General features: G+C 39.5%; 1 protein-coding gene and 1 long non-coding RNA gene across 10 annotated transcripts in view; one reads left to right on the top strand and one right to left on the bottom strand.

The window, feature by feature from the left end:
- Positions 1-963, top strand: part of SLC6A2 (solute carrier family 6 member 2) — a 67104-nt gene extending 66141 nt beyond the window's left edge. Inside the window, exon 15 of the mRNA XM_084533320.1 lies at positions 36-963. Coding sequence (XP_084389446.1) covers positions 36-59 — 24 coding nt within the window. The 3' untranslated portion in view covers positions 60-963. The remainder of the gene's footprint in view (positions 1-35) is intronic.
- LOC311443265 overlaps positions 1-27938 on the bottom strand; it is a 328368-nt gene that overhangs the window by 279986 nt on the left and 20444 nt on the right. For 2 of the 9 annotated variants that reach the window (XR_014697159.1, XR_014697161.1), the window contains one exon: positions 7321-7749. The exons of 5 other annotated variants lie outside the window; for them this stretch is intronic. This is a non-coding gene — a long non-coding RNA (uncharacterized lncRNA). Of the gene's footprint in view, positions 1-7320; positions 7750-9849; positions 10691-10789; positions 10886-27938 lie in introns of those variants that run through there. 2 more of the 9 variants (XR_014697160.1, XR_014697162.1) reach the window with 2 other exon arrangements.

Raw genomic sequence — 27938 nt, 5'->3', positions numbered from 1 at the left:
TTCAATGTTATTAAACTACTTCTGTTCCCTTACAGCTTCAACACTGGCTAACAATATGACAACCGACAGGTTGAGGAAAAAGCCAATAAATTAAGCTAAACTGGGAATACAGAAAAGTCAAGTTCAAAGCTCCCTCAATGACGCTTGGACCAGGCTGGCTCAGAGCTTACCTCCTGACTCTTTGAGGGAAGACATCTGCTCTCTGTTCTCAATGCCTCCCTTCTATCACTTGGCTTCAAATGATCTTTAAAGACTCCGTTTAATTTTTCTTATCTCCTTTGGTGCCATGAGATCCCTACATGACCAAAACTTGTGAGTTTTGCTATTAGCAGAAGTGGAGGAGGGGGGGAGCAGAGAAAAAAAAAAAAAAAAAAAAAGCAATCAACATATGTTAAATGCTCTTTTACCATGAAGAAGCGAATTAAACTTTTCAGACAGTAATAATTACTTCTGATACTCATGCCACGACCTGCTTTAAACCAACACCACCTGAACATTCTTAGATCTAAGGAAAAAGTACATCTCAGTTATGAGGAAAGAGCAACTTTAACTATGTATTAATGTCACTAGCTTTCTTGCCATACTATCCTTTGGGATATGAGTTTGCATCCTTCTGAAATGAAGACACAGTGCTTCATTTTCAGTGGTTTGTTATTAGTTTCTTCTCTTGGTGAAGAAGGTTGTCTTTACTGTACATGTCTGCGCCATTTTCTGTCCATTTAATTCTACAAGCTGACAAGCAACAGGAACATAATTCCTGGTGTGGCTACTAAATACAGAATACGGATTATACCACACTGTGCTTACTCAAAAACATATTCCCTTCTGCCAACAACTAAAATAGCTTTATCACATGATCCATACTCTACAGACTTGTCCAGTTAATTGTAAAGAGTCACGTACCAATAGTCAGACTTTCATCTTTTTGTTATATGCCAAATAAAGAATGTACAATATATAAAATATATAGAAAATTATTTTTAGAATTATTTAATTTTCCCAGAGGCAACAAAATACCAAACTTTGGTTTTATTCTGCTATCATAAGCGTGCTATTATACTCTCACCTGGATTCACCTACCAAAACATAGTAAGATTGTGTTGAATGAATTAGACGGATGTTTTAGGCATACTCAGTTTCCTAACCCTGTTCCTGCTCTCCTCTTGGGTAGCATTATGCAAGCTACAAGATACAGAACAAACTCTGCATTTGGGTGCTGTTCTTACTCTCTGTGGTCACACACCACTCTAGTATCTTCCCAGTGATCACTAGATCTGGTAGCTTTGAGTTTTTTCCTGTAGGTATTTATCACTAGATCAATAAGAAGTAATTCTCAGAAGCAGTAGCTTCTGAGCTAAGAATCCAGCCTCGAGTTTACCTCTGGACCTTACCTCTGATTTTTTTCTTCTGTTTTCTTCTTTTTTACCTCTATATATTCAATTCAGCTCATTTTTTAAGTTTATGTAGAGCTTCTTTTTAAAGAGACCACTTACAAGGATGGGGCTTTTTATTCATAAAACAACTGTATTGTTTCCTTTTCCCTGTGTTCTCCCCCACCCACCCGCATTTTACATAATCCAATTCAAAAGTCCCAAGTGACGTTGGCCATTTTTGCTGAGCACTGCCAGAAAATTTCTTTCCTTTTTCTTCCTTTTCCTCCAGTGGAATCAATACTTCAGAACAAACCAAGTATTGTCCCATTTTCTTTAAAAGACGCTGTGACAAAGCAGTAGTTTTTATTTAAATAGGGCTTTAAACCCAAAGGACAGTCTTCTGATTATAAAGGCGGTCATATCTTCTGGTCCAGCTGATGGCCAATAGCCATTTAAACCCTGTTATTAAATATATTTCAATAGTAAAGGGGTTTCAAAGGTTACTGTTTTAGTTCTGTAATTACAGAAAAGTCCAAATGGTGACAATATGGTGAGTGTTTCAAAAAAATCCCACCAACTTTATAGCTAATCCCATTTTTATTGTTTCCATAACTACAGGGGAATCTTTTCATTGTTATAAAGCTTTTTTTTTTTTTTTCAATAATACAGCTGCTTCAGTCACAGGTTTGGCACTGCTCAAAAGCTTCTTAGCATAGATATAATTACCAAGTTTTGAAACTCCTAGGGGCTTTTTGCTGGGGAGTTTTAACTGCTTGTCACGTTATATATTGCTTGGTTTGCTCATGTTTGTAAATGTTAGCAGCCTGCATCCACGTTCACTTATGAAACACCCCACCACCACCTGGGTAGCAAAACCCATGCAGGAAAAGGTGTTTCATCACCACTCCGCTCTGAAATAAGGAGAAAGCTATCTTAACATGGGAGTGGAAACAGCTTTACCCAGCACATAAGGGTTTGATTGTATTTTAAATACCAACTCCCGAGGCAAAGACCCACAACATTATTTTTGTTACTGTTTAGCTTCTTAGGTTTAGTGTAATATTTATAGCTCAGGACTCCGCTGCACTTTTACCATCTTGTTCTGAGGTTTTACAGACAAAACGTGCAATCTACACAGAAGACAATTGGCAAATCAGAGATAGCAGGAATCTTATTACCAGGAATAGCCCTAATGAAAGAGATGATGCATGATTGCACAGCTGGGCTTTAAGTTCAAGACGTCGCCCAGAGGAAGTCTCCACAAAATAATATGACTTACTTCTGTCCCAGAAATGGAGAACGTGTCCTCAGTTCTCCACAGAATAAGATGCTCAACTACCTCATACCTCCTGGACGATAAATGATGCCATTAGACTCAAATTAATGCCCTTTCAAGTAATAAAAACCCTTGTGAAGACAAGATTTTATTTCCAGTGTTATGGCATAGACAGTAATAAAAAAGCCACAGCTCTGGCACCCAGCTCCTTTTAGGCTCCCACTTTAAGCTCCCTAATGCATTTTCAGTATGGAAAATAGCAAATGCCACCAGGATCCTCATCCCCCTTCTGTTTGACCACTGCAGATAAACAGATTACCCAGTCAGGATCTTATCACCCAGGGGGTTTCTAACCTGCAAGTCTTCCTCTGTCTTGAATTTTCAGCCAAGAAGCAGCTCCCCCTTTCCCTCACCCACATCTACTGGGGGAGCAGAGCCACTCAGGGGACTGGTGCTCCCCCAGATCCCCCCTGCGATGACAACTATATGCTGACGGAGTAGACAGCCCGCTTCCAAAACCAAAAAAAATTTGGTTGCAAACTTATTCAAGATGCAGCATCATTAGCCTGCTAATTAAGTTGGCTGTTTCAGTAGCAAGCCAGTGGGGAAAATTAGGTGAAGTGATTAGGTTGCTTATTTCACAGTTCTAGAAAAACATGGTCTTGAAAGCCTTTTTTTAATCTGATAAAGGAAGCAGCTGTTGTACGTTAGCATCTCCCTTTCGCCACCCCTACCTTCTTCTCTGTCACTGAAGACCACCTGCCTGTGACCCACGTTGTTTCATCAAGCCACAGAAAGATAACTAACACCAAAGAGAGGCTCTCCATTTTCCTTTGTACTCCCTCCGTACGCACTGCAGGAACATTGTTCACCAGTTATTGTTCTATGGCTACATTACTAAAACTCCAGAGACCTATATTTCTACTGGAAAGACTAAGGGTCCTCCATGGGCAGCTGCCCAAAAAGCACTTGATGCATTTAGTGTTTGGCCTCTGTTTGAGTCAAACCTTTTCTGTTGGTCTTTCTTGTGCTCTGTCATGTCCCAAGGCACACACACTGGCAACACTTGAAACGTATCTTACCCTAGTGAAGGAAATCCAGGATCAAACATGGTATTTTAAATAGAGAACGTAGGAGGAAAATTACGTGGCTGTTACTGTTGTACACGTCCCCTAACTGCACGTGCAATGTATGTTGTATGTAATTTTCCCAGAGGAAGTTCCCTATAATTGGCCGTTTTTTTCTCAGCAAAATGCCTTTTAAATGCTATTACTAAAACGTCAAGCCCAAACATCTTGTGTATACATCCACTCTCTACTCTATTGTTTTGACATGAATCAAGTTTATTTTGTACTGCTAGGTTGTAGGAGGAGGGCACGTAGAAAGTTATTTTTCTTTCCATGTCTATTTTACAGTTCTTGTGATTCATACAGCAATCATTAACAGTTATTTGCTTTTGTGGGGGCAGGTAGCTGTCATTCACGTCCTGGACTGATTTCACTGAGCTTTACAAGGCATTGGCAAGCCTTAATCTCTTTCCTAAGACCCAGATTTAAACCTTCGATCAAGGATCTTGAAAGAGGCAAGACTTAAAAATAGCTTATTTGCTTCACCCAGTTAAAACTTTTTAAAACGGGCCTGAGGTCCTCAGACATAGCACAGTTATCATAGCTCAATAAGTGACAGCATATATTAGTCTACCTGCAGGAATTGTGTGCGTGTTCTGAGCCTCTCAGAGCAGTAAAATGTTTATTCCAACAGTTTTTTCAGGGCTGACATGGGTCAGCCGATGTGCAAGAGCTTGATCTCCCTACAGTAAAGGCCAACATGATGCTTCAGACTGGAACTTCGACAAACAAGCTTGGCTGTAGCAGTGGTAGACAGATCTTCTACAAAAACTTTTGGAAGCTTTGCTCAGAAAGAAAATGCTTTTTCAGCCTACCTTCCTCAGACTCACACCCATGTTCCTGTTGGGGACTGTGGCCTGACCTAGCAAAGCAGTGGCAAGCTAAGTTCTTAGATGAAGCTAAACAATTGGGAGTACACTGCAGAAGTCCAACAGGATCTTGATGTAACCTTACTAGGTTCATATCTATATACAAGCTGAGAGCTCACATACAAGCACATGAACTAGTTTAAGCAAAGCTGGCCAGAACTCACCATACAGGACTGAATTAGTGAGCTGCTTGGATGCAGGAATTGTTACAGACCTTCCTTTACCAAACTGATAGCGGTTGGTACATGAGAACAGTGTGAAATTGTTTGTATTTGCTCTGTGTCAGAAGACTAGCCAGCACATGCTAGCTTCCTTTAGGAAAAGGTTACACCCGTACAGGACATTGCAAAGCAGTCAAGAATTATTTTTTTTCAAAGTACTTGACATAAGTTAAGCAGTCAGTTAAGCCCTGTTACTTCGGTGACCTTGCATCACTGAGTTTCAGAGAGGATCAGATAAAGGAAATTGTTGTAGCTCAAGGGTCCATTTTGAGTATTTCTGTGCTATGGAAAATAGCTTTTTTGTTAAGCCATTTCAGTCCTTTTAACGCAGACTTCAACAGGAACAATTCTCCAAGCACCTGCTCCCCTCTAATTCATACTCCTGAAGGACAGTTTTTGCTGGCTGTCACCCAAGAGCACTCAATGACCAAGTAAGCACACACGCGTTCTTTAGCTGTGATTAGAAGTACAATTGCTCGTTTTTGCCTGCTTAAGCTTACCTGGGGAATGAGAAGCCCTGCACACCGTGCCATGAATAGAGAAGCTTTTCCTAAGAGACAGTATTTCAGATATCTTGCACATTGTTCTAAATAAAAGTTCTATCTACCTAGGCCCAAGATCCTTAGCAGGTAATTGGTAGAGCAGTACTGTTCACTGCCTGACAACTAATTGAGATGCATCTACATGCATTGGATATTGACTGCTGCAGAGAACTAGACGGCAGGTGAGGACATGTCAGCCAGCAGAAGAATGTAACCAGCTGCATTTAGTGTCAGAATTTTATCAGTTTTCCTTTGCCATCTAACACAGTGCGTTTAGACAGCTTTTAACCACTGTATGATTGATCTAGTGGAAGCACATAGAGATTGAACTCTGAGTAACAGAAGTCCCAAGTACTGGGTGAAGCTGCCCTCCTTAGAGGGACGTGGAGATACCTGGATGCTAGCTTTTGGGGAGGAATGGGGTCAGGGAAAAGGAGAAACGGGCAGGGCAGGCCCACATAAAAGTTCAGCCTTCAAGTCAAGGCCCCATTACCACCAGCGGGCCTCCCCGTGCCTCAGCACCAACAGCAAGCCCAGGTGCTTTGCTCTCCTTCTTTCTAAAGGTGTTTCTTTTACTGCCATGCTGACCAAAAGTTGCTTAGTTTCCTTAACGAGGGTACAGAATAATTTCAGTGAACTAAGAAAATCACTAAGCCTTAAGCCAGCTCTCTTAAAGGTGTCATGGTTTCGTGGTCACCAAGAGCCCTCCGACTTGCAGGTGACCTGCATTTGCAATGACTTACGGTGCACTCAGTGAGCCCATCTGCAAGACGTAGCCTTCATGCGCTATGTATGGATAGTGTCACTTGTAAAGGGAGAGTCTCCAACTAGTACATTTTGAAACTATCTCCTAATAGGCCTGATCAAGATTTGCCTTACAGATAAAAGCTTTATAGTGAGTGTTTACTTGGTTTACACCAGTGTTTTCCTTAATTTGTAATGCCTTTTTATAGCAGTGACTAGACGTTACCTTAGATAAGGGTATCTCTGTATAAGAAATATTTTAATATTTTTACCAGTTCTTTTTAATTTTCATAGAATATAAGTGTATATTGTAAGGCGAGAAACTCAACTTTGCTGTAACAAGGTTATCACACAGGACCTATTTCTCCATTATAGGATTTTGTAGTCAGCCAGTTTAGTTCCATAGCACATTGGCCTTTGAGTATAAATATAAACACGCAATCAAGGAGAATAAAACATTATCTACAGCTAATGCACATTGTAGCACAATATTCTCCATTGCTGCCTTAATATCATATGAACAAGTCGAATGTTTTTTTAATTTATATTGTAAAAGAAACAGAGCATCCTTTGGCTGCAATTTTGTGTTGTTAGACAACTTGACATTAAACCAAATTAGTGTCCAACAGGTCTACTTCCAAAGCAAGAGATCATATTGCAGTTTTCAGGAATAAGTTTACATAGGAGTTCAGAACTTGCCACTAGTAAAAATACTCTCCAAAGTGCCCCAGTGACCAAAAGTGTCCAAACACAGCCATGAAATTTCCACGCTCAATTCCATTAACTGTGCAATCTGCAGGTCTGTTCACCTCTTTTTTTTTCCCTGTATGTCTTTGGTTATCTGGGGAAATGGCATTTCAGTATTTTTTTTTTATTATTATTATTTTTGAAAGGGAGACACCTACATGCCCGTGTGTAATTAGAAACAACTACAATTCTTATAAATATGGATATGGATGTGTGTGACGTGTGCCGGTTAGCTATACTTAAAATGCTGATAAAGATGGTGAATGTAAAGTATTTGTCCTCATTCTTCTGTCTGTGATCAGTGTAAATAGAACTGTTTTAAGCTGTGCATTAATGTAACAGATTATTCCAATATTGTGTATAAAATTATTTAAATAAAATCTGAGAAATATGCACATAAAAAGGAGTATAAAGGAAAACCTTATGTACCAAGAATTTACTTCTGGCAATTGATTAAAAGCTGAACTGAGAACTTTGCTCGTTGTCAGTCCTCCTCCCAGCTGTGATGGGCAAGATGCCCTTTGCACAACTCTAGCCCAAGCTTCCCAGCAGCTGCGGGGCACCGGTTCTGCAGCACGCTCCGTGGAGGCAGAAGGTTGGCCTCGGAGGCCAGCAGGGCTGGAGCAGGAGAGTTCGCAGCCCTGCACCAAAGGCCTCCACAAGTAAGGCTGCGCCTGGCTGTGCAGCCTGGCAGCCACCTACAACCCAAAGCAGGAACTCAGTGCAGCTCTCAGCCTTCAGGAGGTGGGTCACAGCCTGGTAGTGCCCTGTGGGTAGTTTCACTTCCACAGGTGAATTCCCTTCAGGAACGTAAGTACAGCAAGGCAAATCAAAGTCTCACAACCAGACACTGGAAAGTAAAGAAAAAAAAAAAAGCCTTCAAAAAACACAAATCAGTCTAAATGCAGAGCACAACAGCTGTAATTTCCCTGAGGCTACATAGTTTCCCTTTTTCCTTCTGTTCATCCATTAACTTGCCATCACTAGCAATAGCCATAAGAGCATTATTCTTAATTTATGGATCAGCCAGGAAGAAAAAGCTACTCATCTGGCATGGAAAAAATGGATAATGATGATCTGTTGCTACAACTTAAACAATTTGCTTATTTTCCTGCATGGAACATCACAAATTGACGCGACTCTTGCAGTCAAATGGAACCTTCTCTTAAATAATCTGAATTACCTACACACAGATTTCCTGTCAGGTACAGAGACTCATCTATTCCCCTCAGCTACTTTAAATACATCAGTGTTGTTAAGGTACAGCCTTCAATTGTCTATATTCCTCTATCTTTAAGCAAAAAAAAAATAAATTTAACACAGCTGAGAACTTGGAATAACAGAATTTGTACCAATTGTTAATGATGCAAAATATATAAAACCAAAAATTAGTATTAAAATAATTCCAAGTTGCTTCATTAATATACAAGTACTTCACAATTTTTTCTTTAAACCAATTCTGCTGCTCAGCAAGTCTGTGTATGATATTTCCACTTTTGGCTACCCTGCGCCCTCACATTTACCACATTGCCATCTTGACCTCATTTCAGTCCTTTTGCAAGTCTGACTCAGCATTAGCACACTTTGGAAAATAAAATTAGGCAGGGCTCACTTAAAATAACAGAAACTTTGTCCCCTCTTCAAAGTACCATAGAAAACAAGTTTATTGTCTGCATTTGGATAACATTAATATGAATTTTTCTAGTTATTTCTCTATTTTGCTCAAAAAAGAACCTAAATTATAGCCTTTTCCACCACACAGGAAAGCAACAGCACATCAGGTACCAATGACACTAATGGTAAAAACCACCAGGAACAGCAGTACTACGCTTTCCTATCTCTGATTCTTCAACATCTGCTTTTCTTACAGCTAAACACAAGATTTCAGTTTGCCCTCTTACCTGAATATTTACAACCTAAATTAACTTAAAATTCTTCTTAAAGCTTCTGCGCTTTATCTTTGGAGTGAATATTGGAGGCTGGGGAAAAGTCAGAATGCACCTAATTTTTCCTTTCAAAAGTAATAGCTACAACTAATAATCTTTTGTTTAAGGACTTTGAAGAGGAAACAATTCAGCTTTATTTTTCTTAAACCACAAATATACTGCTATATTTGGGGAAGAACTAGAAACACTCACTTGCATAATCCAATGGATAATTAGAGCAATAAATCAGAAGTAATTCTTTGAGAATGGAAAGTCCCACTGCTTCCTCAGCAACAAAAACAGTGATAGTACAGCACAGCTATGGAAAGTTTTGCAAGACCTCAGAGCAGAGCAACGGCACACACTTTGCATTAGAACTCTTCACTCAGTTATTAAAGCTCACTAAAACACCCAAAAAAGTGACTTAAAATTGCATTTAGGGAATGAGTGGCATTAAGCACAACTACCAGTTCTCTTCTTATATCAAGATGATCTTTCATTATTTTATCATAATTTATTGCCTAACCATTTCCTCTAAAATCATCTTTAATGATTTTATTATATAAAGATAAAATGCTCTTGCTACTAAATTAACTCTTTGGTGTGGCAGAACAGGTCAGTGCCCAAGATGTTCCTTCAGAACACATGACTAACAGCACGCTGTACGTGTATGGAGATGTATGCCAGAGCAGCAGATCAATTCCAATTTTGATTACTGAAATTATTCTAGCTATATAAAATTATGTTTAACATGAGCGTTCTGAAGCATGGTTCTCCCAAAGTTCAGCTCCAAGTTCACAGTAAGCAGACAAGGAACCAACCTCCTGGCCTTATGAACAGCTCAGATTTAGCCAGCCAGCAGTGAAAGCTCTGATCCAGCACAGACCCAACAAAAGCAGCAACACCTATTCTGCTTTAGAATAAATCAAATTGTAAAGTTCACTATCATTTCAGGCAAAAATCTATGGTCAAACCATTGATTTCATTTTCAGTAAAGAGACTACATGGACAAAAATCAATTTTAACCCAAGTACATGATACCACGTACATTTTCAGAAGATATCGATGCTGGTGGTTTATTACTTGTAGTCACTAAGCCTGAGAAAAATGAAACACAGTTTAAGACACCTACATTAATAGTACAATAAATTGATTTCAGTTTAAGTGTTTTGTGATTTCCCTCCTTTCTGCCATAGCCATAAAATAATCAAGCAGGGTACAGTCAGACAAGACTTTTTTCCTCCTAAACTCCCGATCACAAACTGTTCACAGACTGGCCTGGAGTTCCAGTTGTCTCAGCTAATTGACACAGAATTCCAGTTCTTATGAGTTTGTGAGATTAATGCTCAGAATTTGGTTTTCAGCTTTATCATCCCCCCCCCCCCCCGCGAAAAGTATTTGATTCCAAAAATTCTAACATGAAAATTATTGCTTCTATTATTGCTTCTAGAGACATTCCTGCAAGCAACTATTTGCTACAATATTACCAAACGTGAACATGAAGGTTTGCAAACAGAGCAAAACTACAACTGACATTTTTGGTCCAAGCAGTTATTCATGAACAGTTCTGAGAAATATTTGCTCAGCTGTGCCCTGGCAGCTCACACAGCTTGGAGCATGACACCAGCCTGCTCAAAGCTTGAGTTTTGGTCCTTGTGATTGCATGCACAGTTGGGGTTGCGTTGCCAGTACCACAGAGGAGTGTTGCAGTCCCTTGAGATCTTCCACACTGCATATGTCTGCACTTAAACGCTCCTTCACACATTTTGTAATGAAGTTGACTTTCATTACATGCTCCTTTTTTCCTCTAACACATACACTACCCTTTATTATTAAATGATTTGATGATGACTTGGTGTCCTACTCCTATCAAACCAAATACTCAGAGTTAAACCACTTCTGTAAAGTCACTTCTGCAATTCACTGATTCTGGGCAACTGAATAGCAGGGAAGGATTCAGAGTACCTTCACGTGGGGCCTTCATTCCGTGAACTCAGATGGAGACCAGGATTTTCCCAGCATCCAGCATTACTGACACGACCATCACTGTGTTCTCCAGGCCTGTTTGTAAAGAATGGAGAAGCCCAGTTGCTGCAACAATTCCTGTACACCACTCAAGAGTCTTCGAAACTGCTTACACTTCCTCTGTCTCTACATTGGTGAGCCTCAGAGAACATAAGGCAGGTAGAATTCAGGCCCCATTTGGCCTACTAGCTCCCAATTTTTCTGCTTCAAAGATTAAGAGTGGAGCGGTAACATGTTTAAACAGGTTTCCTTTTTAGCTCAGTGTAATTATTTCAGGAGAGAGAAGAGATCTATGACTGAGTTGAAGTCAGACGGAAGGAACAGTCACAACATCAATGCTTCAATTCAGTAATTCCAACCCAGTTTGTGTAAGTGTCTTGGTAATATTTGGACATTAAAAAAGATGGATTTGCATAGAGAAGCTTGCATAAGAACCTGGCTTGCTACTTGACTCTAAAGAATAAATCCAGTTCACATCACTGCTTTGTATATTGTTTGAACAGCACAAAGGGAAAGGAGCATGTCTAAAGACGGGTTCGTAACAGCTTGCTTGTGTTACTTCCAGAAGATGATTACGCAGACGTTCATGACCCACACAAATCATTCTCTTACTGAAAGACGCACACCATCTACACGTTCACTACAATGACCTACTCGATCATTGTTCAACAAGTAAGTCATACACTTTTCTTGGCCATGAATAATAGTTCATCATATAGATGCCAGCAACGAGTGGCTTTTCATCAAGCCGTTCTCTGAAGCTGCAACAACCAATTCCGAGGTCCCAGGGGATATATAAACCTTGTGCAATAATCTGATGGCAAGACTGCTTACAAAGCTAATAGCTCTATTATGCTGCAACAGATGTTTTAACAAAAACAATCAGAATCTAAAAAGCAACAATCCTATTTGCCAAATGATCAATTAAGTTTCAGACCAGCAGTTTCATTTCCTTGCAAATACATAAGAATACCCAACACTAACATATTTTTTTATCCAAAAACTATTTTCTGTTAAGTATACAAATCCCTTGAAAAGCAAAATCTTTAAGCACAGAGTTGAGAACACACGTGCCGTATGTCAGATGAATACTGAATCATCATGTACTGTTGTACAAGCAGTACCTCTCAATTATTTTTGATATTTAAAGTCTTACTTACCTGTTGGAAAGAGACCATGGCTTTGATACCCACAATGGACCACAACATGTGTTTGGAGCTCCAAGTTTGAGGAGTTACAGCTCTGGACACATGCCTGTGCCAAGCATTTCCACCTGGATGACAGCATTTTTGGAACCCACAAGTCCCCTACTCTTCCTCATGGATGAAATGCAGAATCCTCACTTCTGAGCAACAGAAATGAAACAGGCATCTCAAGTCTGTGCTTTGCAAAGCCTGACTTATAGGTTCTTCATTACGCCCTGTCCTTAATAATCACAGACATACCCAATACCAATACTGCACTGAACAATTATATTCCTAGGGAAGGACATGAAATATGAAACAAATTTTAAAGGTAAGTAATATACTTCCAATCCTCAAGATTTCCCCCCCCCCCCCCAGATTTGTCTGAGCACCATCAAAAAGTATGCTTTAAAGGCAGCACCAAGCTATAAAGTGACCACCTTCTGAAAAAAATGCGACTATTCATCTTACTGACACCTCAGCTTGGCTCAAAGGAGACAGGGTAGAGGAAATTACCTTCTGCTGTTTCTGAGTGTGTGAGATGGGAAAAAAAGTCTGAACTCTGCGCACAGAATTCAGTGATGCTGTTGAGTTAGAAGCTCAACAGTAACTCCACATTTCTAGGTGCCAGATATTTAATCCAACAAGGTTGAGATCCCTGCAGTTCCATAAATTTAATTTCCAAAGGGATAGCTTGCTTGAGGTAGGTTTGATAAGCAGCGACAGTTGTGAACATGTGTCCAGAGCTGTCCACATTTTGTTTTCTGGATGGCATCTGGCAATCAACTGAAAGCAGATCTGACATGCACGCAAGGCACTGTTATAATGCAATCCAGAGAATAAGATTAGTGCATCAGTGGAAGAATGTACTTGGATATAGTCTAAACAACAACAGAACAGCAGTATACAACATGAAAAAGAAACGTATATCTGAAACAATATATGAGAATTATAAGTAAAACCCATGGGATGATAACATCAAGAGATGAGAAACAGGGAAATGAGAAGCATTTACCCATGTAAACAAATGCTCCTGTAATTGTAGACATGCATCTACAGTTAAACAACTCTCTACAAGTAATCTCCATATGGAAGTGAAGGTAGACACTGACATGAATGACAGTTCATATGCAGGTATATACATGGATTTAATAAAATACAAACTGGAAAAATATTGTTTTGATCCTTGAACAACAGGTTATGAGATAACAGGATTACAGTTGGATCCAAACTACACCAACCTTGTCACAGCCACTTAAGAAGCAACATTAAGGCAACCTGGTAAGAAAGATTACAAGAACAGAATTGTCACCTTCAGAAAGTTAGTAAGGAGCTTCTCACTAACTTTTCCAAATACCATAAAATAAAATTTAGGAGATCAAGGACATGAAAATAGCCTATTTAAGTGAACACAGAAAGGTAGTAAAATAGGTTAGTCATTAGTGCTTTTAGAATATTCCTTAGTTTCAGTTTTTCATGCACGTGCATACTTACAACACAAAGAACAGGCAGCCTTCCTCCCTGCAGCCAACTGATAGGCAGATGCTTAGTGCAGAATTCATTGGATCTAGCTTCAAATCCTATTCTAATTCAAGCAGACCTATTTTTATCTCACTTTCTTGCTGAAGTGGTTAGTCTAGCCATCTACAGAACATCATTCATTGTGACTCAGTGCCACAGGCTGGCTTTCAGCCCAAATATTACCATGAGCTGCTCCTGACCCTGTTCTGGTAGAGCAACTGTGCAGTTTAGGTTACTGATAATCTGTCTGTAACTTTGAGTGGAAATTCTATTTTCTTTGAAAGCTTCACCTACATCTACTCCACCAAATTGTATATTTTTTTAATTTTGAGATTTGTTACCTTTTCCATAAACCTTTCCAGAGAGTTAAAGGAGAAATAAAGCATACAGGGAAAGCAAAATAAATAAATAAATCAAAGCTGTAATATCAAGCAAAGAAATAATACTACATTTCAAAGAAGAGGTGCTTGTCATTTCAATTTGTAGTTCATATGAAAGCAAATCGTAAGAAATTTCGGTATTTTGACATTCATCACGACTGAAAAATCATCAGTTACAGCTACTGAATTGCTAAATTGAAAGCTTTGGAATCAATAGCACGTATTTCTTTGATTTGGAAAAGTGAAAAAAATCATAGACAAGCAAAAACTTCACAAACTAAAAAATGGTGTCTCTATTATAATCTCCATCCCCTGTAATGGCAGAATTCTCTCTGACAGCCCCTTAGTGAGGGCTGCCAAGCTGAAACTGTCTGCAGAGAGGCTCAGATGCCATCACTCGACATAGAAGACATCTCCCAAAGATTCAAAAGATATAGGACAAAATATGGGACTAAATTCAACCATCTTTATAGTGTCCTCTTGCTCACAGCCTTAAATGTTTTGTATCTACCCAGACTTTACTTTGATATCTTATGGTTTGAACAACCCTTACAAATTACAGAAGGAGATCATTCAAATGTAGGATTCTATACAATAAGAACACTACCAATAATAAAAATGATATATTAACGGTCTTTTGTGCTGGTACTGTCAAAATTCTTCTCTCCCTTCTGACAGAAGGATACATGATGCTCCATTAAGCAGTGATTCTACTATTGTAACCCAAAGAGACAATTCTGTGAAACATCACAAGCCATTTGCTGTCACTTGCCATTAATACAGCCTCAGCCATCAATACCCCAAATACTATCACACAGCCTAAGCTTACTCACAGAATGGGATTATCAAGCAAGTTTTAATAATAAAAAGAACAAAACCCTACACATGGTGGCACAACCTTGCAGAAGGCTTGAAGCAGCTTACCTTCACAGGCTGCCTACTGCTGACCAAACTCAGTGTAAACCACCTATCATTCACTGTTTATCTGCATATAATTAACAATTATAATAGCTAATAATTTTAAGAACTAATTTGCAGATAGATGTGTCATTTTTGTCCTTGCCAAGCATCTTCCTTTTCTCATTAGTGCTTGCACCTGAGCAGCTGTTGCTTATGAACAAAAGGCCACTTAAGAACATGAACTCATCTATCTTTAAACAAGCAAAAACTTTACAGCTAAGGAGGCTAAACACCTGACAACAATTCTCTGGCTATTTTACTTCTGATCCTTTGCCACAACAGTTAAATAGTGATTGCCTAGGTATGAGTAGTTTAAGCATTTTTTTTCCCCCATCTAAAAGTCAATGCTTTTTTGCCCAAATGGTGGTTTTCGTTTTGACAGAAAGATGAAAATTCACACACAAAAAAAGCACAGTTTTTGCAAAAGATGTTTCAAGTCAGCAAGATGCAGTGGAAGATGCTGACAGTCTTCCAAGACAATTGCACCCATTGCCCAGTGCATATAAACGCATACATGCGCATATATATGGATGGACAGAAGGAACAGAAATTAGGAACTTTTACAAGGTCACGAGGTTCTAGAACATCATTATGACCATTAATCCCTCAAATCAACTTTTAAGTAATGAGCTTAACCAAAAAAATTCATCCTGTCATTTCACCCTGTGGGCAGACAGCTGACATGGAAGTAAAACCACGGTTCTTGCAAAGCTGCTACAGATGGATGAGCATCAGGCCCCACAAACTGGAATACAGCAAAGAATATTAGCTTCCTCCTAAAGAAAGGAGGTGACAAATCCAGCCCATAGGAAAGCAAGCCTTTTTCTCCAGTGCTGGTGGCTAGCTCACAAGCAAGGGGTGAGGGTCACAAACCTCCCAGGGCAGGTGGCATTTCATCAAGTGGCAAATGCAAGTGGGGAGTAAGCCAAAACTTTTAAAAATACTTTGAAATAGTGATGCTTTGTTTTTATATGGGAGAAATCAAAAAATCTGAAATAAGAACAAAGATCTCATTATGACTAGTAACCATGGTGTACAAGTCAGTCCTAGTACAAAAAAGCTACTGTTTATGGGGCAAGAATCAGGAAACCAAGAGAGGTTTGGGGCAGATCTCTAGGCACACCTGACTCACAGGATATTCCACATGCACACGGCTGAGTTATACAGAAAGCTCATGTTCCTTCTCAATGTGAGCAATGAAATAGGGAAATCCATTCAGTATGCACTTAACAAAAGCTAATTTCTCCCTTCCCAAGAAGGGAGAAACTTAATTCAAAGCTTAAAGGAAATCTGGGTGATTTGCTGGCAACCAAACCTGTGTGTATCTAAACCATTCCCTCCTCCTTTCTAGAACACACACCGAAGAGCCACAGACCAAAATGTTTGAGCCTGAGGTGAAACAGGCACTGCAAGGTAATGGATCTTGTCCGGTGTGCAGTTCCTAGAACCAATTGATTTTTCTGCCACCTGTCTTCATTAAAACTTTGGCCCACAGAGCTGAACATTAAGTCCTCCATGTTCTGCTAAGAGGTCACTCACAGCATCTATTCCCTACGCTTCTGCTTTCCCAACCTTAAAGTTAATAAAACCCGATTGTAATGAGTACATTGGTTTAACTTCACAGCTTGTTCTCAGCTCTGCTGTCACAATCCTTACCACCATCGATAATGAGAATTCTGAAGGGACAGAGGCATCATAGGGCTGCTATGCTAGCTCTATGCTAGCTGGGTGGTTTACACAGGGAAAGGACGGCCCTCTAAAGAACCTACAGCATTAGCAAAGGCCATGGCATACCTTGACCAGCACCAGTTCTGCTAGCTGACACCAATACTTGCCCCAGCTGCACTGCACCATGGTACAGGTTACTGCCTCTCCTGCCATCTCCCGTTTGCTGGCTGTGCAACCTGCCTGTGGGTTTCCTAATCATCTCTACTCAAAATGCATTAAGCTACTTACAGCATTTGTAGCTCATTTGGTTCAGGAAGGGAGCAGTCATTGACAGAAAAGTAACCTGCCGTCAGGTAAGAAGAGACCAGGAGACAGTTGTAACTGGAGAAGGATGTTTAAACTACCACAGAAAAATGCTTTTTGTTTCTACAGGTAAGATTAGTACTAAAGCTCACCTAGGACAAAAGAAAGATCACAGCATTCAAAGGTTGTGATAATTAAGCAAAAGGCAGTGAAGCGATTCTAGACTAAGAAACTCCCTGGAAATACACCAGAAGCTTGAGGAACTCAGGATCTGAAATATTGGTAATTTGAAATATTGATAATTTGAAATATTGATAATAATATTGGTAAAGCATCCCATGATCTGCAAAAGCACAGGTAAGGGTCTGCATTTGCAAACTGTAAAGCTTGAGTATTAAAAAGAGCTGGTCTGATTTTATTATGTGGTTATGAGATTTGGCTTCTGGTTTCAGTGGGCTTAGGCCCATTTCTAGTGTTATGGTAACAAGGCTGAGAACTTCAATTTCCCAGTTTTGTATGAGAACAAACTTTTTTTCATCCAGAAGAACTGCAAGAAAAGCTTGGGTGCACATTGGGTGTCAGTGCACCTCCCTAGAAAAGCCAGCAGCCCATCTCCTCACTCTAGCTTGAAAGGAACCTAGGAAGTTCCAACCCCATCTTTAAGCCACTATTTTGCTCTTTTGCTTTTTATTAAGTATGTGACAGAGCAAATAATTGAATGTATCTAGTGAGCTGACCCTACATTCCTTGAACTATTTTGTTCTTCTTTTTTAAATCTATTTATTTAAAAATTAAACCTGAAATATTAGTGTCCCTCCTAGGCATATAGAATATTCTGTTATCTAAGAACAGAAAGAGCTGCTTTCTACTCCTGACTTGTTTTTGTTCTTGCAATATACCAGTTCAGTAGTTCACATTTTCCACTGACTTTTCAGTGCTTCCAAAGCCCAGATGGCATTACCCTTTAAGTACACAAGGCTGTTGTCATCCAGAAAGAGGCAGCACAAAAAGTCACTGCATACAAAGCTAAGGTACAGTGAAACAGCTGAAAAAGAGAAGAAAGGGAAAGATCAACCAATTGTGCTCCCATTCACCCCTTCCATGCAGAGCTATATTGGAGATATATCGGCTCTGACACAACTCACAACACAAATCAGGACAGCAGGCAAGTTCTGGGGAGAGAACCCACTTCAGGCCCTATTCTATTCCCCTCCCCAGGAATCTCATGCGTGACAAAACTTCAGAGACACCCCACCACCTCTTACAGATGTTTTGCTTCAAGTCCTGAAGCATCTTTTCAGGCACCATCCCACAGAACTGGGACACAGTTGGTTCATGTTTTAAGGGGACACCTTTCATTTCTCTCTGCATTTGAGAAATAGCCTGTTACAAAGGAGATGTGGCTGCTTTTCATTAGCTATCATCAGCTTTCATTAGCTCTGCTCTGTAATAAATACCAGCTTAATTTCCAGGATTATCTTCAACCCAGCTACATGTATTGTAGGTACACCAGTATAGATTTTTTGGATTATTTTCATGTTTGTAACCTTAAACTTCGTAAGATTAAAATTAGGATTGAACAAGTGAGGGCCTTATAATTTAACAAAAACTGCTTAAGAGCTAGCTATTTTGAAAAAACAAGCTGTATTCTTCGGCAATAAATTAAAGCTTTTGTCAAGAGAACTAAGTTAACCCTCCTGAAGTTGTTTCATTTATTTTATTTTATACAAAGCAACAGACAGTTTACTGCTTTGTTTCACATCATTTTGCTGCAATTTCAGCAAAAAAAGCATTTTATATGTATTTTACATATATCTGTTAGGGACATACAGAAGGTGGCTTTTAAGACCAGAAAAAACATTATACAGAGTAAACATGGATAATAGATGGAAAAAGTGATTTCATTGACAAGCTCCTGCATTCCTTCACTGATGCTACGTTCCCATTTCTGAGCTTAAAATGAAATTGTGACTAATTAAATTTTTTATTAAATTGCAAATACAAAAGAAACTTTTCCATCTGGATTTTGATCCTGTACAGATCAGCAAGAATTTATTACTATGACACTTCACTGATTTTTCCACTATTTGTACACGTTTCAAACAACTCTGGAGTCTCACTCTGGGTTTGGACCATTGTACTGGGTCTGGCTGGAATGTTAACTTTCCCGGCAGCAGCCCATTCAGTGCCGTACTCTGTACTTGTAGCTGGAACAGCAGTGTTATCACACCAGTGTTGTGTCTACTGCTGAGCAGCAGTGGCACAGCATTGGGCCTTTCTCTAACCCTCCTAGGGGGTGGGCAAAAAAAGTGAGGAGAGAAACATCACTAGGGCAGCTGACCTAAACCAATCAAAGGGATATTCCATACCATGTGGTGTCACACTCAGCAATAAAAGGTGGAAACAGGAAGAAGAGGGGAGGGGTGGGCTCTCGTTGAGAAGACGTCGGTCCTCCTCTCGAACACCGGCTGCGTGCGTTGAGGCCTTGCTTCAAGGACGTGGTCAATCATCGCTCATTTGTGGGAAGTAGAGAGTAATTTCTTTCCTCTGCACTTCCATATAGCTTTCATTTATTTTGTTTGTTTGTTTTCCTCCCTTTTTCCCCTTTCCCTTTTATTTCCCCTTAGTTAAATTGTTTAGTTCATGGTAGTCTTTATTTAATTATTATAATTATTTCCCTTTAATTAAAGTATCCTTATCTCAACCCGTGAGTTGTTCTTTGCTTTACTTCTCCCCCTCCTTATCTAAAGGAGGGGGAGTGAGAGAGCGGTTGTGGGGTTTAGCTGCCCAGCACGGTAAAACCACCACAACCATCCTTAAGGCAGATACAGAGATTTAAGTATTTGTCACTTGACTTAAAATGGAAGTAAGAGTTCCAGAGAAACTGTCAGACATTCCCATGAATTTCCTTCCTTTCTCTTTCTGCAGGATGTTATTTAACAGTTTTAGTATGCAAGCAGAGTAAGTAGTTATTAGCTAGGACAAAAGCATCAGGAGTACATCAAAGTATTCAGAGTAGCAGATACCACCCACTATTTCTTAATTTTTTATTGCATGTTGTAAGTGAAGCCCTGCAAATTGTCGGGAACTAAACACTAAAAAAAAAAAAAAAAAAAAAAAAAAAAAAAAACTTTGGGAGTTTTCAAAGATTTTCTGCAGTTTTAATATAATTCATCTTCAATAATGATTATATGCTTGAGAAAATCTGACATTTCTTTAGCCAGTTGGTTTCCTTCCAAGCTCCTGCTGCTATCTGATGTTACAAAAGGTCAAACCTACAAAATTCCTTAAAATTTATTTAAATAAGAGTCAGTAAACTGGCCACAAACCACCACATAATTGCTGTGACTACAACAGTTTAATCCAATTCAAGAGGAAAAAAAATTTTTGTTAGCTGTCTGGTATCAAACACATTCAGACAATTTCAACTCTAATCTAATTCACAAAGCATTAATCTGTCTGGCTCCTGATCTAAAAGCTACAATTCTTAAAAATTTACATCTGATCTGATTTGAATGTTTTTGAACCGTGTAAAAACTGTCAAGCATCTTCCAGCAGGAAAGAGTTTGAGCAAACACTCATGTTTTCAATCTTGTACGAACTTTCAGAAACATGATCTGTGATTTTTAAATGTTAAATGTTAAGTAACATCCAAAACTCGAGGTAGATAGGAGATCTACCAAAATGCAAAGTAACTCCTGAAGCTGAAGTTCCTGCACTATTTCTTCTATACATAAATATCATCTACACTATACATGTATATAGCTATTATTTATATTATAAATTTTGCAAATATTTATACAACAAAAAAATACAATTGTCTGATGTTATGCAATGCCACGTACCAATGTAGAAAAAGCTTCATTACCAGAGAAATTCCACAAAACAATTTTGGAAAAGAAAAAAAACAACACATCACAGCCTCAGCTCCTGGTCCAGCTTTCGCCGTATCTCAGAACAGTCTATTCCAATCCTGTCCCTAGTACAACTCAAGTATGCAAAGCTACAGATTCCTTCTTATTTCTTGTTTATGTACTGTGTGTGCCTACCCAGTGGCAACTAGATTGATGCATGTTTACTCCGAGCACAAATTCTTATATTAGACCTGGCTACAATAAACAAGAAGCTCATCCACTGGCCAAAATTAGGGTAATCCCTAGAGAAGGGACTTTCATTATTTTCTAAAATTTCCACAGCAGCAATACTTGCATGAAATAGCCACCCAGAAATATACCCAGACTGAACTGTGTGAACTAGCCCGTATCTGTCTTGCAAAAAGCCTCCAAAAATCTGCAGAGAATTCTGCTGTTTGGTGGATGACCAAGCTTGAATCTCCTCGGAAGTGTTTACAGACAAAACAGAGGACAGAGGAAATACAGGGGAACGCCTTGTATGTCCATATATTGGAATGCAACATGAAATTTTGAAGTGACAAGCCTCTGCAAACATGAAAAGGTTTTGCTTAAAACCCGAAAGCAGCTCCTGAGGGGCTGAATTCCATTCTGCCAGTAACACATGAAGCTCTTACAGAATAATTTATGACCACAAAGCTGTGCAACCAACAAGCTTAGATGACCATGTAGCTTTTCTTTGTTGTGTCATGTTTTACTTCAAAGCCATAGGAAAAAGATGTCTAATATATTACTGAAAATGGTAATCAAGACCTTCTGGAGGCATGACCACAGAAGGTAACATGCTGGAGACTGCGCCAAGATTGTTCCATGCAAGCCAAAATGTGAGGCCGTGTGTGTTAAAAGCACAGTCCTGACCTGAATTTAAATACTAATGTAAACACATATTTAGTCTTCCTCCACAACCAGAAAAAAAAGGCATCACCAAAGACCATTAAAGAATCAGATCTTTAAAGGACTCAATTGCTCTCTGGAATCTGTGTCTTTGCTCTTCATCAAGAAGTGTCTACAGAGCGAAGATCCTTTAATTATGAGCCTCAGTTAGGGTACGATGGGTTCACAGTTTATATGGAATAACATCCTGTTAACACCACGGTACAATCCCCCATGAAAGAGCTGGATGTGCAGGCAAGCACTGCTTCCAGGCACCACTGGATTTTAGACTTAGTTGTGTGTAGATTGGTTGTGGGTTGTTTTTTGTTTTTGTTTGTTTGTTTTGTTTTTTAAAAGACTTCTGAATTATAAAACAGGTTTTACACAAATATGTGAAAGAGCAATCAATTCAAGAACACAACAATGAATTTCTGAACACTTAGTCTGGAACCACAGTTGCTCCTACAATTCCAGGCTAAGTGTGCCTGTATTCTGCAGTATTTTAACGTAAGCAAGCTTACATTGCTAGCTTGTCAGTTGAGGTAGTGGAACATCTGTAATTTATTCCATGCTTCAGTCAACTTCTGTACAGGCCTTGGAAGGTAAGTGCACGAAAACGTTCTCCAAACGTTTCACGGAATCACGGACCCTGTCTTCATTCCCTGAAGGAGACAGGACAATGCCCTTTCTCTGAGAAAAAACAACTGGGCTCTTGTGATCTCACAAACCAGAGAAAAAGCATACATAAGTTGCCAGAAAAAAGGCTTCTGGCACTTGCACAAGCATCAGGATGTTGACATGTAGTTGTGGTACCACGCAGACAAAAAAGTTCATCATAATTCTGGCAACAAGTAATTAAAAACCAATAATTTGGAAGAGCATTATTAGTATTCTAAAAGGGAGCTTTCCTTTCCCCATCTGAGTCATGTTAGACTGTGTTCTCTACTAAGAAAAAACTTGGTCATTTATAAATATTATTTACTACAGGGTATGCAATACAACTCCTATAAATAGTACTTTTCTTGTCAAATATCTATCAAAATACATTACCGAAGCATTATTAATCGTTCCCAAGTCACCAGATTAAAATATTTAAAGGGTTTAGAAACAGAGGAGGAAACGGTGCTCCTGCTATACATGGGCAAAGAATTCTAGACTTCTGTGACCTGACAGGCCAACGTCTAAAGCACCAGAAAAGCTCCAACCTGTAAACCCAAGTGACCACTCCCTCCTGAATAAATACGACTTGTGTGCAGATGTAAGGACGACCACGTTACCAAGGGCTGTGCTGAGCTTTGCAGGCCTGTTAAGTAGCAAGGAAGGTTTTCCTGCCCCAAAAAGAAGCACTGGCAGTGTCTGTAAGATGGGTCGCCATCACAAGTGGGGTGTAACTGACCTGGACCAGGACAGAAGCAGCGATCCCAGAGCCCTACAACCCCTACACACACAGCACTGTGTGATGTGCAAGATACGCAAGCATCGCGACTTGGGTCTCCCAGCACTGAGCACAGGTCCCTAAGAAGCACGCACACAAAAATAGCTCACACTGTGCAATTCTGCTTCAGGTCCTACATCCCTTTCCCCAGGCCTTGCCAACTTCAAGCCAGCCACGTGTCATTTCCTACGCAGCAGGGTTTTTCAAAGTTGCAAGTGAACCAGAGGAGGGTTCCCAACTTTAGCGAGTCATTGCCAGAGAAGCTGGTATTTTTCCTAGAGGCAAGCAGATACACACATGCTTTTGGAACATAACATGACCATAAACAAAGCTCGCTCTATATATTTTCTGACTCACAGACCAGTACCATGCAATTAAATCATGTCAAATTAACTCGCATAGCAACTCCGAGGAGTTTTCACGTATTTGGAAAACAGAGCAATTGTTGTCTGTTACTAATTATTTAAGGCTGACTCATTTTCAGGGTTTCTTAGCACCATAGGGCTCCAAAGCGTTTTTGTCACTGCTTGGCTTTCATGAAGATAACACCAGAGAAAACTTAGGGACAGTGATGATAAACAAGCCTGGTGTGACTTAGTGGGGGTTAGTACAGAAACTATTTAGACAGTATGTAAAGGCAGAGGGGAACGCTTGAGAAACAGAGTATTACTTCTGAGCCTCAGGAAGCACGGAGTACTTTGCTTTTATAGCTTATCCCACCCATACCTAAATTTGGGGTTAGGAAAGAATAAAGATTATGAAATTTTAAATGCACATCTTATATCAAGTCTCTACATCACCAAGCTCCACAATATTACCCGATGGCTCATTCAGACCCACAGCATAAGTTCAGGTACCCCTGCCATGCCTTACTCCTTCCCTATCAGGGGAATGCTGTTGGTATTAAATTCCACCACAGAGCTGAGTTTACTTGTACAGGTTCTGTGAGCCCTCCAAAGGAAAAACAGTCGAAGTAATACACCCATGCAGCTCTTCTGGTTAACATACTATATACACAGTTGTGACTGTTCATACTGCACATTTCAGCTGTAGCCCTCTACTTGGGTAATATTGCTTCTCCCTCCCATATAAACTACCAAAGGCAACAACAAACATTACTATTTTCCATATCATTAACAAGCTTGGATTGCAAATATCTAATTTTTTTCCTGATGTAAGCCTACAAGATAGAGCCTAGCTCTACCTTCAGCACAACCACAGAAACACCAGCTAGCTCCAGAATTACAGAAATAAAACCAAAAAGCAGAATTAGGTCTAATGAAACCATACTCAGAAGCAATTAAATATATTAAGAAGTAGGTTTTACTTAACTATAATGCAAATAAAATAATAATATGTAATATTAATAATAATAAAACAATATATGTATATATTATATGCAATATATCCATAATGTAAAATGCCAATGTATAAACACATGAAATACACATTTAGCACTCCAGGAAAAACTTAGAAATAATCCAGATGTACACCATATTTTTTTCCATGTGGAACAAGCTGATAACTACACAACTTCCAATAAGAAATAATTATTATGACTAATAGCTAATACTTTCTGAAAGCCAGTGGTGCTCATCTTCTGCAATTCCATCTGTGATCGATCCAGCTTGAGAACTACGCCTCAGATTCAGAGATTAAAAAGGAACAAAACACACACAGCTTGAAGTCTCTGGATTTAGAGGAGTTCCATACAGGGTCAATGAATTTATATCCCACCCAAATCTAACAGACCTCTAGCACATCATAGCTGCTTCTCAATCACTTAGTATTTTCCCTTAGTAGGCTTCCAATGGGGTAGAATTATTTACTTAAAACCATAAACCATCATGCTTGCAGCAATTCAGACATATCCCTTAAGTTATAAATGAGGTCCAAGATGCGTATGCATGCACAAATAAATCATTCTTTCATTGAAAGTTGCCATAGAGGCACACAATTTAACTGTTGACTAGGATGGCAGCTTCTGTAAAAGTAAACAAGACAGAAGACTAGAAGATAACAGACCCTTAAATGCAAAAGCTACATCCCATTAATCTAGGCCTTTAATAAAACTCGTTAGTTACATAGGGAATAATTCAGGACTGAATAATCCTATGGGCTATCGTAACTCAGATTTCAATGGAGTTAGCTCGGGGATGAATTTGCCTCTCAGTTGTACTGAGGCTTTCAGTTCCTGACAAAGCTTATCTGCCACCATGCTGCTGACCAGGAGGACTGGGTCAATACCAAGCTATCTCCTAACTTAAACTGGAGTAGCAGCTCTCCTGGACTAAATGAGAATCCTCAGCAAAAGGTGTCAGAATGCTTCACTGTCAGAGCTGCTGGAAAAAGCAGGGACAGTTGTTAGAACTCATGAGTTCTATACAAAAACCATTTTAATCACTCCTTGCAATTCAGCAGATGATTTTATACATATGTGTATATATATACGCACTCATACAGCCTGTTACAGGCTTTAACTCCTAACTTTCAGTTCCTCACAAGTTCTTTGTTAGCTTTGCCAATAGCCTACATCTCTGTTCACGCTTCAGAGTGTTCTCGTGTTACCAATGCCTTCCCTCCTGGTGGATTCTTCAGAAGCCTTCCTCTGCCTGGCATTTCTGACACTATTTGGCTACAAAGCCAGCATCTTGAGGAAAACAAGACTAGATCAAGATCATTCTATTCAAAATAAAATCCACTCCCTCTAATAATGCAAGTGAGAAGCAAAAGCAAAAAGCAGAAAGCTAATTCACCGTCAGCTCAAAATCTACAGGTTTGATTCAGACTAGTAGGAGTCCTCATTTTAGTAAGGCATATGCTGATCATATCCAAGCCACAAAGAGGAGTTTCCTGCATGATTCTAGATAAACTGATTACAGAAGGAACACGCAACTTCAGAACAAAGTAGTATTTATCATCAGGCAGGTCACAACTTACCAGCTGGGTGAGAATAATGGTAGGACACCCTGGTCTTTCATACACATTAGGAAATTAACATATAAACAATGAAATAGGAGAGCGGGGACTAATCTGAACACCTATGGATCTACCACATCTCACTTCTGTTTTTTTTTCTGCTGCAGTGTTAGAAAGCAAGCCACCCTCCTCGGTATTTTTATGCCAGGATAGCTGAGCCTTGAAAGCAAGGGAGAATCAAAGCGTGCATGTAACTAAGTCATTGTCTGCTTCCTTTTCCTTTCTGCACATCTATTCACTACCAGGGCAAATAGCATTAAGAGAATACCAGACAAGCATCAACATACTTCGCAGAAAATAGCCGTGACAGGACATCAAGCAAAGTTTCTCAGAACTCAGACACTGCTGAAAGAATCCACCTCCTCTGCCAACATTTGAAGGCCTTCTGAAGGTAGATGACTAAAGCAGCGGTTGATATAAAACAAATTTATTTTATTGTGTTGCTAACAGAAAAAAGCTGCCATAGCACCTCTAATACAAATAGAATTTCATTCTGAAAAATAACTGAACAGCCATGTCCATAAAGCATGACAACAAAATATGATTGAGTGCTGTCATAAGATTTGCAAAGACATTAAAAATGGATAATCCATATCCTTCAGATCTTTTGTAATACTTTTTGAATAAAGAAAGCTTTATTTGCTCTTATATTCTGATTTTAGTATGGAAATTACCATTACCAAAGCAATATTGCTATAATGCACAGAAAGCTAAGCAAAAACGTTGCTACTTCAGGCTGACTCTATCCAAACTGAAGTCAGAAGAATGAATAATGCAGGAAGATATGGGTTTAAACATCAGAAGTGCACCCTGAAATGGGAAGTTTTTCCAACATTCAGTCCTAGTGTGTTCAAACTTGCTTCAGTTTTATGAGTCTGCATAAACAGAGCTTGCTGAGTACTACATAGCAGCCAGAGCTGTAACTGGTAGTTCCCCCTTCTGAAAAAAGTCATTTATATGGTCATCTGTTAAACCACAGACTGTAAATAGTTTTGCTAGGGAAAGCCATTCTAGGGCAGTTTAAAAACACAGTAAGGTTTGTGACTAGTTCTTCCTGTCCTAGTAGATCATGGAGGTGTTAACATCATCAGGAGCTTGGCTTCAAGTGTCTTTGCTCCATTTCTAGATCTTACAACCAAAGACAAAACAAGTAAATAGGCATGTGTGACGCACTAGAGCTACAACAATAACCTTCCAACGTTAACTCCTTACTGAAAACCACACCACATCCGAGAGATGACCATAAAAGGCCATCTTTTTAGCCCCTAGGCATCACTGAGAAATCATGGCACTATTTACAGGATCCCGCAGGAAGATAATAGCTCATTAAATACAAAAAGAAGCTGGAGAACAACCTTATCTACCAGTTCCAAAAGTCATCGTGGGGCATGTGAGGTCAGTTTATAGCCTTATGTCATGTGTCTTGCAGCATTAATCTTTCCATGACACACAGAGACTAAAGCTGCTGGGAAAACCTGCAGGCACCACAGCGTCTCCAGCAGCGTTTCAAGGCCACTGACATGGCACAATTAATCAGTGTGTGCATAAGTGTGTGCTGTAGGAGCTATTCTTCTCCATCTTTTACCTTATTTGTTCCCTTTATAACCACAAGACACCCACATCTACGATGCAGCACTGCTGTACTGGCTTCCAGACTGTTTGGAAAGGTGAGGAATAGCTGTATGAAGGGAGACACAGCATGAAGCAGATGCACAGCTACAGTTTTTCCTTTGAGAAATGGCCCTGAATGCCCTTCCTCCCAGGACACTGCACATGCACACTGCCCCTTGCTCACACACCAGCCTCTCTGCAGACTGCACAGAGGGCATGCCACAAGCTTTTCTTTCCTCCTCTTTTCCCTTCAAGAAGCACAGA

This window comes from Aythya ferina (genome assembly GCF_964211825.1).
Source record: "Aythya ferina genome assembly, chromosome: 12".
NCBI lineage: Eukaryota > Metazoa > Chordata > Aves > Anseriformes > Anatidae > Aythya > Aythya ferina.
This window is presented reverse-complemented; position numbering and strand designations above follow the sequence as displayed.